The 18923-nt window shown below is 41.3% G+C and overlaps 1 protein-coding gene across 4 annotated transcripts in view; it reads left to right on the top strand.

The window, feature by feature from the left end:
* Positions 1–18923, top strand: part of fbxl4 (F-box and leucine-rich repeat protein 4) — a 191007-nt gene that overhangs the window by 87037 nt on the left and 85047 nt on the right. For all 4 annotated transcript variants that reach the window (XR_015079569.1, XM_085997433.1, XM_085997431.1 and 1 more), the window contains one exon: positions 7079–7406. Coding sequence is in view for 3 of the 4 variants with exons in the window: in XM_085997433.1 (XP_085853559.1) it covers positions 7079–7406 (328 nt within the window). In the remaining variant the exon portion in view is untranslated. The remainder of the gene's footprint in view (positions 1–7078; positions 7407–18923) is intronic.

The raw sequence follows: 18923 nt of genomic DNA, 5'->3' as shown, positions 1-18923 counted from the left end.
CCAATCCTCCTTAGATACGGGGGTGCTGCCAGAGGACTGGAGAATTGCAAATGTTACACCCTTGTTGAAAAAAGGGTGTAAAGATAACCCCAGCAACTACAGGCCAGTAAGTTTAATCTCGATGGTGGGGAAGCTTTTAGAAACGATAATCAGGGACAAAATTAACAGTCGCTTGGACAAGTGTGGATTAATTAAGGAAAGCCAGCACTGATTTGTTAAAGGCAAATCATGTTTAACTAACTTGATTGAGTTTTTTGATGAGGTAACAGAGAGGGTTGATGGGAGCGATGCGGTTGACGTGATGTACAGGAAACTCTCGATTTACCGGCACCTAAATAACCGGAAATCTCGGTTAACCGGCAAAATTCAGGAGTAGGTTCAGGTAAGTTTTACTTCATATTACTGGCCTTCCTCGATCTGTTGCTGTGGAATCGGGTGTGGCTTGGACGCTTGGAACTTGTGGCCATTGTTCTGCACCTGTTGCTAAGCAACAGGGTTTGTTGCTGTATATGGAGCTCTCAGCTCTCCGTATCTTTTACTATAGCTCTCGGTTATCCAGAATTTTTGATGAACCGGCACCACGCTGGTCCCGTCGGTGCCGGATAAAAAAGAGTTTCCTGTACATGGACTTCCAAAAGGCGTTTGATAAAGTACCACATAATAGGCTTGCCAGCAAAGTTGAAGCCCATGGAATAAAAGGAACAGTAGCAGCATGGATGCAAAATTGGCTAAGTGACAGGAAACAGAGAGTATCACAGAATCACAGAAACCCCACAGTGCAGATAGAGGCCATTTCGGCCCATCGAGCCTGCACCGACACATATCCCACCCGATCCCCGTAACCCCTACACCAACACATATCCCACCCTATCCTGTAACCCCACGTATTTAATCCCCCTAACACTAAGGGTCAATTTATCATAGCCAATCAACCTAACCTGCACATCTTTGGACTGTGGGAGGAAACCGGAGCACCCGGAGGAAACCCACGCAAACACGGGGAGAATGTGCAAACTCCACACAGACAGTCGCCCGAGGCCGGATTCGAACCCGGGTCCCTGGCGCTGTGAGGCAACAGTGCTAACCACTATGCCACCGTGCTGCCCCTAGTGGTGAACAGTTGTTTTTCAGACTGGAGGAAGGTATACAGTGGTGTTCCCCAGGGGTTGGTACTAGGACCACTGCTTTTCTTGATATATATTAATGACTTGGACGAGGGTGTACAGGACACAATTTCAAAATTTGCAAATGACACAAAACTTGGAAGTATAGTGAACAGCGAGGAAGATAGTAATAGACTTCAAGAGGACATAGACAGGCTGGTGGAATGGGCGGACATTAGAAGCTCAAATGATTATAGTCAAGTGACTTGGGGCACAGATCCTCCTTTAGTCGGCTCAAAGTCATTTCATACTTTCCCTGTTTAAAAACAGTATTCATTTAAAAGATCTATCTATAGTTCTCTATGTAGAAACAATTTTATAAGAGAAAAAAAATAGTAGCTGCCCTAGTCTAATATCTGTTTTCAGCTAGACCACTCACAAACTTCACCTTCTACTCTGTATATCGAACACTTTTCATATAACCTTAAATGCTCCTTTCCAAATTTCATGCTTCAATATTTTTATTAGGTGGGTAAAATAAAAAGTCTGTTACTTCATGCTTTAGTACAAACTCTTTTGTGTTTCCTTTCTCTAATATTCAAGGTACAAGTTACTGCACAATGCAATGCAAACAAACCAAATGGGCAATACTTAAGAAGCATCACAGTCAAGCCCGATCCTATCCTCACCCAATGTTCACAAGTGCATCCCAGCATGGGAGCCTGGATATCAAACGGGACTGCAAACTTTGGCTAACTTTCCCCCTCTTCCTAATCTAGGGAAGAAAGGGGAATTGTATCCTCCCAACTGTTGCCTTAGCTGAGACCAGCTAACTCAGCACAGAGTGAGGTTAAAACCTGCAACTTTTCTAGACTGTGTGGCTCCAAACTAGCTTGTTATCGGGTCAATTTTCCACTGTTTTGAAGTTAGTATTGGATACATTCTCAGAATGTTTCTTTAAACTTCTTTTGATTTGTCATCTAGTCCAAGAACATTGGGGGCCGGGGGGAGGGGGGGTTGGGTGGAATCTTCCTCTGGATATCATTAGCAAGTATGTATCAATTCATTAGGTTAAATAATACAATAGCATATCTCAATACACTTTTGTTTTAACAGATGGGGTGATAACCCTCCGTGGTAATGGAAATGATCTCACTAGTGGTCATTTACACATACTGTAGCACACTGATGGGCATTGGGGTCTGTTGCCATTCCCTTGATGCATTCATCATCCAAACAGTACTCTTCAGGAAGATGCCAATATACTAAAGCCTTTGAACCAATATCTTTACGGTCTCTCTCCCCCGCTCCCCACCCAAATTTCTGACCCCCTTCACTAATCTCATCTCGTCTAAGTTTGATTAGTTACAGAAAAAGGTTGCCCTTTGGTGAAATATAGTCACGATGATGTAGATGCAACTTCCTCCATCTTAGCCTCCCTCCCCATCGATACTCAAACCAGTTATCACTGCTGTATTAATGTTTTCACAATTACTCAGCAATCTTGTTTATTTGGTTCAATATTGGGATTGTATGAGGATGTGTATGTAGTTTAGTTTCATGCCTAGTCTTGAATTTGTCTTTCCTGACCAAAACAAGCAGATGACATGCCATGTTTGGATAAGTTGGTCCACTGCACCCCCACTAGGGGAGGGCGTGACAAGATTACGTAGGCAGCTTCCATTATAAATGCAATATTTATCATTTAATATGAAAATATAATAACACAATCTATGACTTTAAAATGGGGGCTGAGTTATACCTGGACTCCATCCTCTAACTCTACATTGCCTGAAAATGACACTTGGTCTCTCTGTGATTGACTAACTACAATTCAGTTGGCGATTGGGAAATTCTATCTATACATTCAACAGTGATGCACAATTAGTAAAGAACAGCAATGTCTCTTTCCAATCAGCCACTGTTGAATTTTCCTCTTCATTACAAACATTACTATTGTTCCTTTAGAGTTCGTTTAAGTCACTTTAAAATCATTTTTGGCGATTAAAAGAACTGTCAAATCTATCACAATCATAGAATGGTTACAGCACAGAAGGAGACCATTCGGACCGTCGAGCCCGTGTCGGCTCTCTGCAAGAGCACTTCAGCTAGTCCCACTCTCCCGCCCTTTCCCCTGCAAATTATTTTCCTTCAGGTACTTATCCAATTCCCTTTTAAAAGTCATGATTGAATCTGCTTCCACCACTCTCTCAGGCTATAATCAGAACCACTTGCTGCATAAAGAAGTTTTTCCCCATGTCCCCTTTGGTTCTTTTGCCAATCACCTTGAATCTGTGTCCTCTGGTTCTCGACCCTTCCGCCAATGGGAACAGTTTCTCTCTACCTACTCTGTCTTGACCCCTCATGATTTTGAACACCTCTATCAGATCTCCCCTCAACCTTCTCTCCTCTAAGGAGAACAACCCCAGCTTCTCTAGTCTAGCCACATAACTCAAGTCCCTCATCCCTGGAACCATTCTTGTAAATCTTTTCTGCACCCTCTCTAAGGCCTTCACATCTAACTTAAAGTGCGGTGCGCAGAATTGGACACAATACTCCAGCTGAGGTCGAACCAGTGTTTTATACAGGTTCATCATCGCTTCCTTGCTTTTGTACTCTGTGCCTCTATTTATGAAGCCCAGGATCCCAGATGCTTTTTTAACTGCTTTCTCAACCTGCCCTGCCACCTTCAACGATTTGTGCACATATACCCCCAGGTCTCTCTGTTCCCGCACCCCCTTTAGAATTGTACCCTTTAGTTTATATTGCCTCTCCTCGTTCTTCCTACCAAAATGTATCACTTCACACTTTTCTGCGTTAAATTCCTATATTTAGTTATAGATCCCTTGTGCTGATCCTATTCTCATATTCCTTATATTGGCATCATATCTGTTACGGTGCCATGATCCTTTGCTGGTTCCATAATTTTTTACTAGATGCTGCTCCCATATCTCTTGTCAACCAAAGGCGACATGAGGAAAACTTTTTAATGCAGCGAGTGGTTATGATCTGGAATGCACTGTCTGAAAGGATGGAGAAAGCAAATTCAACCGTGACTTTCTAAAGGGAATTGGATAAGTACCTGAAGGAAAAGAAATTGCAGGGCTACGGGAAAAGGCGGGGGAGTCTGACTAGCTGAAGTGCTCTTGCAGAGAGCCGGCATGGGCTTGACAGGCCAAATGGCCTCCTTCTGTGCTGTAACTATTCTATGATAGTGGGCAGTGTTGTGCTGTGGATTTGCGTACAAAGTGACCAAACTATTTTCAGTTGGGTTCATTACAACTACTTGAGCGATTAGGATACTGAAATTTCAGTGTGGGATACCGCAATGTGTTCATCTGAAATTCCGGCCTCTGCTATTTTAACAGAGAAGAAATAGAGATGCTGGAATGCTCTAGAAGATGTAAGTGATTGTTGCAATCATAGTTAAAAGAAATCTAAGCCTACTGTTCGTAAGGGCATCATCTGCAGTCATCCAGGTGATATACTAGAGAGAATGACTAACGGATCAGAGATGCAAATTCCCTGAAATTATGCTGTTGGATCTTGTATGAAATTCAATTGTCCATTATCAGCAGAGCAGTCAGACCCTTTATTTTAAATGAGTTAATGCCTCTGTTAAAATAGTCGAGGGAAGAATTTCAAACCTGCTCATACTACAGTATTATGCTTCTACTACTGCACTACTATTTCGCAACATAATTTCAGGGCTGAACTTCCACACAACTGCTAGAATTAGCTAAATGGTGATCTTCAAGTGTGCCTGACCTGTTGATGGCTCATTTATCTCCCCAGGAGTTCATTCTATACCCTTATTTAACAACAAGCTCGCGAAAGGCTCGGGAGAAAGTCAGCATACAGCATTTGGGTTCAGACAGGTAGAGGTGGTCTTGGTAAACCTGAAGAAGTTCTACGATCAGGGACATAAACTTCGTAGGAGACGGTTGTCACTGAGCCAAGTTTCATTCCATTTGAAGGATACAATTCCTTTAATTACAGCAGGATATACTGAAGCAGTTGTTTCCTCCTTTGACTGATAATGGAATTACAAAAAAGTTATAGCTATCTTTTTGATTCAGGATCTCCGACTCTTCATATGATCCTTCAAATAAATCTAGCTCAGTGCATCCCTTCTCTTCCTCCCTTTTACAGCTGGTTGATACAGTATCAGCTCGAGCACAGGGGTAATGTCCCTATAGTTGTCCACTGTTGGGTGAAAATAAATTCACATCTAATCTGTGGTAAAGTAAAAGGTGCAGTTTATTGAAAACAGCTCTGGGAGAAGCGTCTCAGACCCCGCGGTCTGTGCGAGCACCTTCTCCCTGATCAACAAAATTCACAAGCTTATATACAGTACAAGACTGGAGCACACCGATAGCCGTTATTACATTACTTATTCCTTGGCCAATCCGGCCCAATTATATTCCTTCAAAAACAACCTAATTATAACTTTACATCGTTAGCTAAGCCCCTTCTTTCAGTTCTGTCTTTTATCTAAGTTTGTCCAGTTATCTGGATCGCAGGGTCCATTCTTGCTTCATCGTGGCTTCGGCCGGTCTGAGTCAGTGACTCGTGATTGGACATGGCTCAAAGGTTAATCAAATATACCTTACATACATCCGCGTGACAGTTGTTACTTCGTAACTCGATTATTCTGCAAATGTTAACCTTGTTATTGCAGCTTCTCACAGCTCCACATGCTTAATCACTTTTGTAGTTTCTGACCATCTGTTCCATTTGTGGTTTCAACTAGTTTCAACCGAAACTAGGTTGTCATGCTGTGTCGTTTGACTGCAACATTCAACTGGCTCAAATCCCAACCCTTCATCCACTTAAAGCAACCTTCTCTTTCAGGTGTTTTATGACTGAATCTGAGAATGTAAATGCCCTTCTGTCCTTCTGCTCTGCTTCATGGTACTCGCCCTCCAGTTGACTATCATGATGCCATGTAGTAAAGTATCAACAACAAACCTCTGGAAATAAGCACTGTTAAAACAGATTCAGCATGTTCCTGATGCATCATGCTGGTTGTAGTTGTAGCAATTTGAAGGTGATGAACTCAAAGTGTTACACAAGGCATATTATGGGAACATTAAAAGTGTATTGGTTTACGTACAATTTTTTCCCATAGCGTATCAATAATTGATCATTTACTAAGCAAGGCTAGTGTCAACCATTGAATCTTTTATTCCATATACCATCCAAGAGAACAGGAAGCTAAATAAGTGGCTTCTGTTCCAGGAGCCAACACTATAGAGTTGTAATCCCTGTTGGTTTGTTGATCCTGTTGACAAGGAGTCTGTGCCTTTCCTGTTGATCAATGTTAGTGAAATACAGTATTCTAATATTCCCTAATCTCAATGTGTATTAAGGGAAAGGTATGCATAACACATGGAAGGGAATGAATCTAGAAAAATTCAGTTTACTCATTGGTGGTCTAATAATTTTCATTTTTTGAAGAAGTTTTCCTTCCTGTACAAGTCTCTGCAATCTGAGTAGGTGGCTTCATACATAATATATTACAAAATATATAAGTATGTGCATATAAAGACAAACAGGACAACTGTGTTCTTTGGAAAATTCGAAAGAGAACTTTAGGTAAGATGCAGTGCTGACAAAATAAATGCACTTTTATTCAACACAATTTGTTAGATTTTGAAATCAGAGTTGTCTCAGTATGATCCATAGTACTCTAACAACATCAGTCACATAGATTGTTCCCTTCGGAAATGAATAAGCAGTTTGTTGCACAGTTTTTGTGAGATTCCAGTTAAAGCACCTTTTGGCTCAATTTCTTTTGATAACACTCCTATGAAGAGCCTTGGGACATTTTATTACATTAAAGGCACTATAAATATAAGTTGTTGTTGTACGAAAAAGACTGGATTCTGAAAATATTGCATGAATAAATACTTTCAACTAATAGATAGAGGCTGATTTATTCCTGACACCCTTAATGTTTTGTGTGCCTACAGATGGGAGACTCTATGGGCAGGGGACCCTGGGAAAGTGAATATCTCGCAGGCTCGCCAGTTTACACCGTGCATTAAACAACTTAACTTCACTACAAACTTGATTCGCTTGGAACTGAACAGTTCTCTCCTAGAATACTATACTGAGTTGGATGCTGTCCTGTTACATGGTGTTAGGGATAGGCTTCTTTCCCTGCATAAACCATCTATGTTAGATCTGGAAGATGATGACAAGGATGACCATAGTTTAGAGTTCTTCAATAGGCAATTCAGTGGAATAACCTTGCCTGAATGCACCAAGAACGGTTACTTTGAAAAACTGCCTTATGAGGTAAGAAGTTCAATAGAATGCATACAGAATATTTTGGGATCAGATTTAATGCAGTATTATGTTTATAAAGATTGTTTTCATATATACTTAATAAATGTTACACTTTTTTAGTCTTTCTTGAGCACCTCTGGTCTTGGCCACAAGAATGACTGAGTGACCTGCTCCCAGGCCTTTATCAATTCTGCTCTCTAATCCATGAGATATGACCTTTTCTATTGGTGTGGATTTGTGTTTTTAACCATCTGCCTATCGCTCTGCATCTAGGTGGTTTAATGCACATCTTGGCTCATTGTGTATGGGATTTATCCTTCAGCACTGGACATGGTTTCAAGTCACAAAACAGAATTGTCATTCTACCCTTATGGTGTTTAAGTATTTTTTATTTTGTAAAGTAGAAATTCCATCCATGGTAGTTTTTTTTGTTTTGAAAAAACTAGTAAAGTGTTTGAAATCTCTTCATCAGTTTAATAAAAACTGAATTGTAGTTATGCCACTCATTTTTATGTTAGTATAAAATTTACAATGGCATTTGAACTATAAATTGTGTGTATCTCTTCATATTTTCTGCTAAATAGCTATCCATGCATTGGAAACTGGTGTGGGGTGAAAAAGCTGTTAAAACTGTATTGTGTGTGTGTGTGTATATACACTACACTCCTTGGGGACTAGTCAGTGCCATTATTTTTTTAAAATTTCTGAACATGAACTTAATTTATCAGAACATGCGAGATGGTTTCCTGGATCAGTATGTGGAGGAACCAACCAGGGAACAGGCTATTCTGGATCTGGTACTGTGTAATGAGAAAGGGCTAATCAATAATCTTGTGGTAAATGGGCCTTTAGGGACAAGTGACCATAATATGATTGAATTTTACATTAAGTTTGAGAGTGATGTAGTTCAATCTGAAACTAAGGTCTTCAATCCAAACAGAGGAAACTACAAAGGTTTGAGGGACAAGTTGGCCATAGTAGATTGGGAGACTACACTAAAAGGTATGAACGTGGACATACAATGGCTAACATTCAAGGAAATAATGCATAATTTGCAACAAACATATGTTCCTCTAGGGCATAAAAACCCAAAAGGAAAAGTGATCCAACCATGGCTAACAAAAGAAATTAAAGCTAGTATTAAGTCAAAGGAGGAAGTGTATAAAGTTGCCAGAAAATGTGGTCAGCCAGAGGATTGGGATCTTTTTAGAAATCAGCAAAGGGGGACCAAAAATTGATATAAAAAAGGGGAAAATGGAATATGAGCACAAACTAGCGAAAAATATAAAAATGGATTGTAAAAGCTTCCGTTGGTATGTGAAAAGGAAAAGACTGGCAAAGGTAAATGTAGGTCCTTTACAGTCAGAGACAGATGAATTTATAATGGGGAATGAGGAAATGGCAGAGAAATTAAATAAATACTTTGTTTCTGTCTTCATGGAAGAAGGCACAAAAAACCTCCCAGAAATACGAGAAAACCAAGGGTGTGGCGAGAATGAGGAACTTAAAGAAATTATTATTAGTAAAAAAAACAGTACTAGCAAAATTAATGGGACTAAAAGTCAACAAATCCCAAGGACCGGATGACCTACATCCTAGGGTTTTGAAAGAGGTGGCCATTGGGATAGCGGACGCATTGGTTGTCATCTTCCAAAATTCTATAGATTCTGGAACGGTTCCTGCAGATTGGAGGATAGCAAATATAATCCCGCTATTTAAAGAAGGAGGAAGAGAGAAAATGGGGAACTACAGACCTGTTAGCCTCACATCAGTAGTTCGGATAATGCTGGAATCTATTATAAAGGACGCAATAACTGGGCACTTAGAAACTAATAGTAAGATTGGGCAGAGTCATCATGGATTTATGAAAAGGAAATCCTGTTTAACAAACCTATTGGAGTTCTTTGAGGATGTAACTAGTGGAGTGACGAAGTGGAATGGATGTGGTGTATTTGGATTTTAGAAGGCCTTCGATAAGGTCCCACACAAAAGGTTGGTGAACAAAATTAGGACACATGGAATTGGGGGTAATATACTAGCATGGATTGAGAATTGGTTAACAGACAGAAAACAAAGAGTAGGGATAAACGGGTCTTTATCAGGATGGCAGGCTGTGACTAGTGGGGTACCACAAGGATCGGTGCTAATCACAATCTATATCAATGATTTGGATGAGGGGACTAAATGTAACATTTTTCAAATTTGCTGATGGTACAAAGTCAGATGGCAGTGTCAGTTGTGAAGAGGCTTCAAGGGGATCTCGACAGGCTCCGTGAATGGGCGAGAACATGGCAGATGGAATATTAATGTGGATAAATGTGAAGTTATCCACTTTGGTAGAAAAAACAGAAAGGAGGCGGGACTACAACTTTCGGGGTTGTAGCCCACCCCGCGATTTTGACTTGATTGACTTTGTTGAGCCCGCCCAGTGGGCTCAGCAGGCCAATTAAGGGCCACCCGGCAACAGGTGACGTCACAGATTGATATTTTATCTGTCAAGACCTTTTGACAGATGAAATATCAGCGTTTGACAGCTGTTTGAAGCTGTCAAACACTGACAATCTATAATCTAAGTTAATTCCTTCCTAGCAGGATGATTTAGAGATCTCTCTGGAACAGAAAGCTGAATGCTGCAATTTTTGACAGATCGCGGCCATTCTGCTTTCTGTGCCGGTGAGATGAGGGACTCCCGAGACCTGAAGGAAGGCTGTAAAGGTAAGTAAAACTTCTTTAAACACTTTACACACACCAAACACACTTACCTCTGCACTCATGCACCCATCACTCACCTAAACACCGGACATCTCGACCCCTCCAAGCCCTTCAGCCCGACAGCCCACCTCGCTAACTTGCGTGGTTTGGAGCTGTTGGGAATCCCACACTTCAAGAATGAAAATAGGGATTAGGCTAAAAACTGCCTGTTAACTACCTGTTAACAGGCAGTTAATTGGCACTAATCCCCTTCCCGCCTCGGGGAGGCGGGTCCCAGTGCGGGTCGGGTACCCGCCTCCTTTGAAACTGGCATTGAGGCGGGTTGGGGGCAGGATGGGGTTGTGCCCCCCCCCCCCCCCCCAATTTCGGGATTTTAACCCCTCACACGCCTCCAATCCTGCCTCCATGGCCCAATGAAAATCCTGCCCAGTGTATTTCCTAAATGGTGAAAGATTGGGGAATGCAGATGCTCAAAGGGACATGGGTGTCCTTGTACATGAGTCACTGAAAGTGAATGTGCAGTTGCAGCAAGCCATTAGGAAGGCAAATAGTATGCTGGCCTTCATTACAAGAGGATTTGAGTACAGGAGTAAAGAAGTCTTACTCCAATTATATAGGGCCTTGGTGAGACCACACCTGGAGTACTGTGTACAATTTTGGTCTCCTTACCTAAGGAAGGATATACTTGCCATAGAGGGAGTGCAACAAAGGTTCACGAGATTGATTCCCGTGATGGCGGGACTGTCGTATGAGAAGAGATTGAGTAAACTAGGCCTGTATTCTCCTGAATTCAGAAGAATGAGAGGGGATCTCATTGAAGCATACAAAATTATTACAGGGCTTGATAGGATGGATGCTGGGTGAATGTTTCCCTTGGCTGGGGAGTCTAGAATCAGGGACCACAGCCTCAGGATGAAGGGTAGGCCATTCAGCACTGAGATGAGAAAAAATTTCTTCACAGAGGGTGGTGAATCTTTAGAATTCTCTACCCCAGAGGGCTGTGGAGGCTCAGTCATTGGGTATATTCAAAACAGAAGTCGATAGATTTCTGACTAGTAAGGGCATCAAGGGATATGGCGATAGGGCCAGTGAATGGAGTTGAGGCAGAGGATCAGCCATGATCTCATTGAATGACGGAGTAGGCTCGAAGGGCCGAATGGCCTACTCCTGCTCCTATTTCTTATGTTCTTAACATGTATTGTACTGAAGTCCTAAAACTGTGCACCTTGCTCACTGAATAAAGGACTTTGATCTGCTCCGAATAGAGAATGATGGTGCTGCAATGAGTTTCTCAGTATTGTTCAAGTCCAAAGAGAGTACAAGTTAAGTAAATGTACATTGAAAAAAATAAAAACTTTTTTTTATATAGTGCCACTCACAACCTCAGTACATCCCAAAATGCTTTACAGCCAATTAAGTACTTTTGAAGTGTAGTCACAATTGTAATGTAGGAAATGTGGCAACTAATATTCACACAGCAAGCTCCCATAAACAGCAATGAAATATATGACCAGATCATCTGTTTTAAGTGTTGGTTGAGAGATAAATATTGGCCAGAATATTGGGAAAACTCCCCTGCCCTTCCTTGAATAGTGCCATGGGATCTTTTAAGTCCACCTGAGATGGCAGTCGTGGCCACGTTTTAACGTCTCATCTGAAAGACGGCACCTCCGACTGTGCAGTATTCATTCCCTCAGTACTGCACAGAAGCGCCAGGCTAGATTATGTACGTAAGTCCCACAACCTTCTGACCCAGAGGCAAGAGTGCTCGCACAGAGCCACGGATGACACCTATAAGATTACCAGGCAGTGTTTGTTTTATTATTGGCATCTGGGATCACTTATCAGGACCACTTACCATTTGCCAAAAGTTGAGCACCATGGCAACCCAGTGCTTTTTCACTGGTATTAAATATCTCATTTCTGTTGTAATATTGGAAAGTCATAGCCTTTAATTCTTTTTGTTTTTCAGTAGGCAATAATTTCTACGTGAACTATTTTTTCCTTGTGTCTAAGTAAGCAAAGCGGCGCAATAAATATTTAGGTCAACTGCATTGAGATTGTGAGATGTTACCCTTAAACCACAAGTAAAAATTACCTGCAAAAAAGGATGGGGTTCAGAGGAGGAACAAGTAAAATCTGAACTGCAGTGAAGAACACTTTGTATCGTAGAATATTTCCAATCCCCAAACTTTGTGAATTTGCTTTAATCGATATTACAACCATCTAACCCCAGGTAAAATTTGCCAAACATTATATGTACATTATGAATATGCTTCTAAATCTGTGTTATACACAGTAATCCACGTTGCATGTTTATAATGAAAAGGTGGTACAAAATTGTATGCAAATAAAAGTGAACATTTTGGAATGAGATCAGATTGGCTATTAACAATATTGAGGAAAAATCAGTAGCCTTTCTATTTTAATTTGCTTCATTTCTGCTCGCTCTCTTCAGGTAATTTCTTGACTGAAGCACTGGGCAAGTAATTACTTTCCCAAGATTTTGCCAGTGCAACTTTGTGACTGGCTGATGGAGATGATTGTGCCTGACCTACAAGTGCTTGATGCTGATATTGAGGGGATGAATTTCCATGAGGGCTCTCCCGCTCATCTGCCATAACCTCAGCAGAAGACACAGGGAAACCCTGGAAAAATGATGTAAACATCTGTGGAAATTCACTGTCTGAATACCCAGAGTGTAACTGGGACAGTGCTGATGCCCCTCATCCGGTATTAGGAAGGACCATCCTTCGGGCATCTGATGTCAGCACCAAGCACCCCCAGGTCTGGTTCAATATAGGTGCAGAATAAATTTCCTACAATGTAACTTAATCTCATCACACAACTTAAGCTATCTGAGAGGCAGTAACCTGGAGCTGCATGGGTGCTTTGACTAAACTATTGTATCGCTTTGACAGGTTAAGTCAACAAGCACTCTGGCTTTGCTGTGCTTCAAGCTGAAGATAGAGGTTCACAGAATCCTACTGTCAATATTTTGATATACGCTTGTTTGCACGTGGGTGGGTGAATGTTAGATAATTTGCCATTGATAGTGAGTTAATCCACTAAAGACATTCCACCTGCATGTACAAAGTTTCCTCCTGGTCTCCCCTTCCACTAGGATCTGCTCAAACCCATGGCAAAGAGGAACAACCGTCAACCCATCAGTCTGAGCTGGATTTGAACTCGGGAGAAAGGATACATGCGGTGTCTCTTTCAGCTGTACTCCTTTAAAGTAAAAGCTGCTTTCTTTGTTTTAAATCCCATGGTGACACAATTTTATACTGCCCGGTAGATGAATTGAAGCTTCCTTTTATAGGACCACAGAAATACAGTGGAATTTAATTTTACTTCTATTCAATGCGGAACTCAGACTTTGCTGGAACAATTTATTTTCTGATTCATGTAACTATATTCTTACAAGGTTTGACTGCAAATCAGATGGTTAGCACTGGGTTACAAACTAGCTTTTCCATTTCAGGGATTCACTGGATGCCATGAACTGTAGGAGCAAACCTTGAGTGCTTATATATGTCACCGTCAGTCATTTTTTTATAATGAAGTATACAAAATATTTGATTCTGTCTCAAAGAAAAAAGACCTTCCTGCTAAAAGTAAGAGTTTTATTTTACGGTGCTGGCTGAACTCTGTGACCGTAAACTTGTTAGAACCTGCTGAGTGGCTATAATTTAATCGGATTTCATAGGGGGGTTCCTCTGAGATACTAGGAAGCTTTTGAAAATGAGCATGCTGGGAACTATATGTGAATTTGTAATTGTGTCTGTGACTGGTAATTACCAGCTCATTCATGTTAAAATGCTTCATGATATTTTAATCGAACTTGTTACAAATGTGCATTCTGGAAATCATGGGTAGATGTTTACTTTTAATTCAATGCTTACTAATTCAATGCTTACTAACATGATCCTTGCTCACTGTGACTATGTATTTTATACCATACATTGTGTTGCGTATGTATGACTCTTAATACAGCTGGAGGTAGAATTTCCTTAACATTCTCCCAACCTCCCACCGTAACTTCAGGAACCCCAGAGAAACGGTGTACATAGCCATTTACACCATCGACCTTGCACTGAAGTTATGGCAGGAGATCAGGAGAACGTCACGGAAATTCTGCTCCCTAGTATTTAAACACATTGCAAAACCACTCTAATTTCATCCCACCATTAATTGTCTTGGCAATCACCTTGATGTTTTATTCTAGATAATTAACATCACTGATTCAGTTAGATTTCAAACATTTTTTGTGTTCTCTATATGACACATTTAGAAGGTCCAACATTGAAATTTCCGTAGTTTTCTTTTTAATATAAAAGTTTTTTTTAATGCCTGCCACCTATTTCTCATCTACTTGCTATCCTTCTGTGATATCATCCGAAAACACAACATCAGCGACACTCGGCTCTATCTCACCATCACCTCTTTAGACCCCTCCACTGTATCGGATTTGTCACATTGCTTGTCCAGCATGCAATATTGGATGAGCAGAAATGTCTTCCAACTAAATATTGGGAAGACTGAAGCCATTCTCTTGGGTCCCTATCACTAACTCCGTTCCCTGGCCACCGTTTCCATCTATGGCAACTGTCTGCAGCTGAGCCAGACCGTTGCAATCTTCGTATTTATGTTTGACCCCGAGATCAGCTTTCGACCACATATCCGCTCCATCACCAAGACCACCTACTTCCACCTCTAACATCGCCCAACACCGACCCTGCCTCAGCTCATCTGCTGCTGAAACCCTCATTCATGCCTTTGTTATCTCTAGACTTGACTATTCCAATGCTCCCCTGACCAGCCTGCCATCTTCCACACTACATAAACTTGTGCTCATCCAAAACTCTGCTGCCCGTATCTTAACTCGCTCCAAGTCTCGTTCACCCATCATCCCGTGTTTGCTGACCTACACTGGCTCCCGGTCCGACAATGCCTCAACTTTAAAATCCTCATCCTCATTTTCAAATCATGGCCTCATCCCTCCCTATCTCTGTAACCTTCTCCAGCCTCTTGCGCATCCCTGATTTTAATTGCTCCACCATTGGCGGCTGTGCTTTCAGCTGCCTTGGTCCTAAGCTCTGGAATTCCCTCCCTAAACCTTTCCGCCTCTCTCTCCATTTAAGATGCTCCTTAAAACCTACCTCTTTGACCAAGCTTTTGATCATCTGTTCTGACATGTCCTTCTGTGGCTCTGTCAAAAATGTTTTTATTGATATCGCTCTTGTTAAGGGCCTTGGGACGTTTTGCTACATTAAATGCACTATATAAATTTAAGTAGTTATCAATCTCCTAATTCTGGAGAAAACCAGGCACCATCATTTTTTTAAGATGCATTTGTTAGTACAGTATAGAGAAATAAGCTTTTTCGCTGCCACTGTAACGTTCGTCCATGCTTCATTGGCTTTACTGGTACATGGAATTCTGTGATTTTTTTTGTTAATTCAAGTTTAATACTTTTACTTGTAAATGCTACATTTCATAATTTTATCCTGATTTTCTTAAAAACAACTAGGTGAGAACTTAAATTGGAAGATGTATGAAACTCTATGGGGGTGATTTTAACTTTGGGCGATAGTGCTAAGTGGGCGATATCGGATCAGCCGCCCTTTTATACACCTCTCCCGATTTTAATTTCCATTGATTTCAATGGCCAGACCGATATCGCCCCTTTTACACTATTGCCAAAAGTCATAATTACCCCACTATACCTGTTGTGGCGTCTCTCCTTTTGCATTCACTGCAGTGAGCTGCTATATTTCTTTTTCTTTGAAAATTAATAAATTATTTCAGATTTCTTTTGTGCATTGTCAGTGGCAAAGATGCCCAAGGGCATTGATGCAGCTGGAGAATAGTAAATCGAGGCAAACTGATGAATTAAATTGATACACACCGACCGCTCAGTCGGGAATGAAGGTGGTGCATTTGAGTTCAATGGAAACCGTCATAAATGAATTATTGATTGAGACAAAGTGAGGAGAAATTGAAAAATATGAAGGTGAAAGGCATGAAATGGAAACTTGGAAGGACTATTCTGTATGGTGGAAAGTATGGAGGCTTTTCTTTTCAAGAAGGTTAATATAGTAATCGGGTGTAGTGTCATATTTCCAAAGAGAGCAAAATTAGACACACAACATTTGTACTTTTTTCTCGAGAAATAAAACCATAACTGTTCCTGTTTTGTGTGAAATTTCATCAAAGCAATATGAAAATGTTTCTAATCTGAAAAACTTTAACAGTTCCAATAAAAGCTAGAATTTGAAGGGCAAACTGTTTTTAAATTGTAACTAGAATTCCCAAGTTATGTTTCGTCAACAGACACTGGATTATTTTTTAAAGTTCTCATTTTAGGAATTATTTTAGTGTTTGGTTTAGAAAAATCAGTTAATTTCCACCCCTCCCCTATGTTTGATTAAACTGACAAAATTTGTATATGAAAAATGACCACTGGGGTGAGGCATTTCAGAGCATCCTTTTCTTCTTATCCAAACACTTAGCATTGCTATTTAATATTATAATCTCTGATTAATGTCTTAATCTCTCTGGTTCTGTCTCTACTACATGTGCAAAATGGTTTCCGGCCTGGAACTAAGCCCTTCTTCCTCTCCATCCTTCTTCTCACTGCCCCACCGTCTGTTCTGTGCCCACTCCTCCCTTCTGTATCAAATCAAACCTCTCCGACAAACTACTACTGGTCCTAGCTCCACTTGCCACTAATGAACGTGCACTTCACTGCTGCAGACTCCCACAGTGGACAAGAATACAGCCCCCCCCGCCCCCCGCCCCCCCGTCTACTTAAATCTAGGCACCTTTCACTGAAGGCTCTGTCCTGATTGTCTCAGGCCCCTTTCCCACCAATTTTTCTGCCTGGTGCAGAGTTATCCTCCTAGAATATTCTCTCCATTCACCCTCGGCTCCGCCCATTCCCTCCATTAACTCCCTAGTTATTTTCCCTCATCTATTTCCTCCCACCTTCCAACCACCATCTTTCTCTGCATTGACCTACATAATGCCTGCCATCTTAAAAAGAAGGCCCTCCACAACGTCATCCTACAGGAATGTAGGGTCCGCTTGATCAGCTTATCCACCACCTTGAAGATCCACTGCCTCTGCCACTGGCACAACATGGCTATCTGTTATCTGTGTACTATCCATTGGGTGCACAGCAGCAACTCGCCAAGGTTTCTTCAATAGCACCTCCCAAACCTGCTTCCTCTTCCACCTAGTAGAACAAGGGCAGCAGGCGATTGGGAACACCATCACCTCTAGGTTGACCTCCAAGTCACACATCATCCTGACTAAGATATATAATCGCCGTTCCTTCAGTGTCACTGTGTCAAAATCCTGGAACTCCCTACCTAACAGCATTGTGGGGGTACATTCACTACACTGACTGCAGCAGTTCAAGGTGGCGGCTCACCACCATCTTCTCAAAGGAAATTAGGGATGGGCAATAAATGCTGCTCTTGCTAGCGATGCCCATATCCCAAGAATGAATAATTTTTTTTTTAAGCCCTGGACTTCACTGAAACCGGGTTCACCGGATGATTCCTTCTCCCTCAACAAGGCTGCCCCCCCCCCACTTTTCCATCCTACTCTTTGTTCACCACCTTGTGAAGCACTTGGGTGTAATGATCAGTAACATGTCATTCTAGAATGGTACACTAGGTGGAGTTGTATGTTTAGTAGTGGGCTACCCACAAGGCAGTAGTCAAGATGGATGCCTGTACACTAGTCCACATGGCTGAATAAATGACTAGCTCAAGCTAACTGTTCATAATGCAAACGTCTATTTATTTATGAACATAACATGGTACCAGAAGTGGTAATATCTGCTGAATATTGTGAAACGCGACATGGAGAATTTGAAGCCACCGGCGAGTTTGAAACTCACGGGGAATGTCGACTGCAATTGGCGGACTTTCAAACAACAATTCGAACTCTACATTGCTGCCATTGGGTTCGGTACGATGCCAGACGCAAGGAAAATAGCGTTACTGCTCACGGTTGCAGGCCCGCAGGCGATAGAGGTATTTAATACAATTGTATTTGATCAAGAGGAGGACTGAAAAAATTGACGATGTGCTAAAGAAGTTTGATACACATTGTTCTCCCAAAAAGAACGAGACCTATGAGAGGTACGTGTTCCGTTCACAGACACAGCAGCAAAATGAGACTTTTGATAGCTTTGTGAATGATCTGAAACTGAAAGCACAGACATGTAATTTCTCTGAACTGAAATCATCCATGATTCGTGACCAGATTGTGTTTGGTATTCATGATAAAAAGGTCAGGGAACGTTTGTTGAGAGAAACTGAACTAACATTGGAGAAAGCTGTGAAAATATGCCATGCCAGTGAGCTAGCTCAACAGCACGCAAAGACTTTCAGTGAAATTAATAATAATGCGACTGTAGTAAGTGATAGTGCTGCTGTCGGTGCTGTGTCCTACAAGGGGAAGAAACGTGGGCAGAACAGAAATGCAAAGCAATCAGAGGATGGAACTTTTAATTGTAAATGCTGTGGTTACCAGCACCAGTCAAGACAATGCCCAGCGTTTGGGAAAATGTGCACAAAATGTAATGGAAAGAATCACTTTGCCAAACAAAGCTTTTCAAAAGTAAAAACAAAGAAAGGGCAACAAGCCAATGTGATTGAGGACACTGATTTAAGTGAGACATTTTTTGTAGGAATGGTGTCATGTGACAATATAGAAAAGGATACAGAAAATGTGCAGCCCTCAGGAATGGACAATGCTGAACATAAAGTTAATGCAGTAAAAGAGGACAAATGGATG

Source organism: Somniosus microcephalus, chromosome 9 (genome assembly GCF_052327205.1).
Source record: "Somniosus microcephalus isolate GS21.2 chromosome 9, FLI_Smic_1.0, whole genome shotgun sequence".
Classification (NCBI taxonomy): Eukaryota; Metazoa; Chordata; class Chondrichthyes; order Squaliformes; family Somniosidae; genus Somniosus; species Somniosus microcephalus.
Note: the sequence above shows the minus strand (reverse complement) of the source record. Positions and strands in the feature narration are given on the sequence as shown.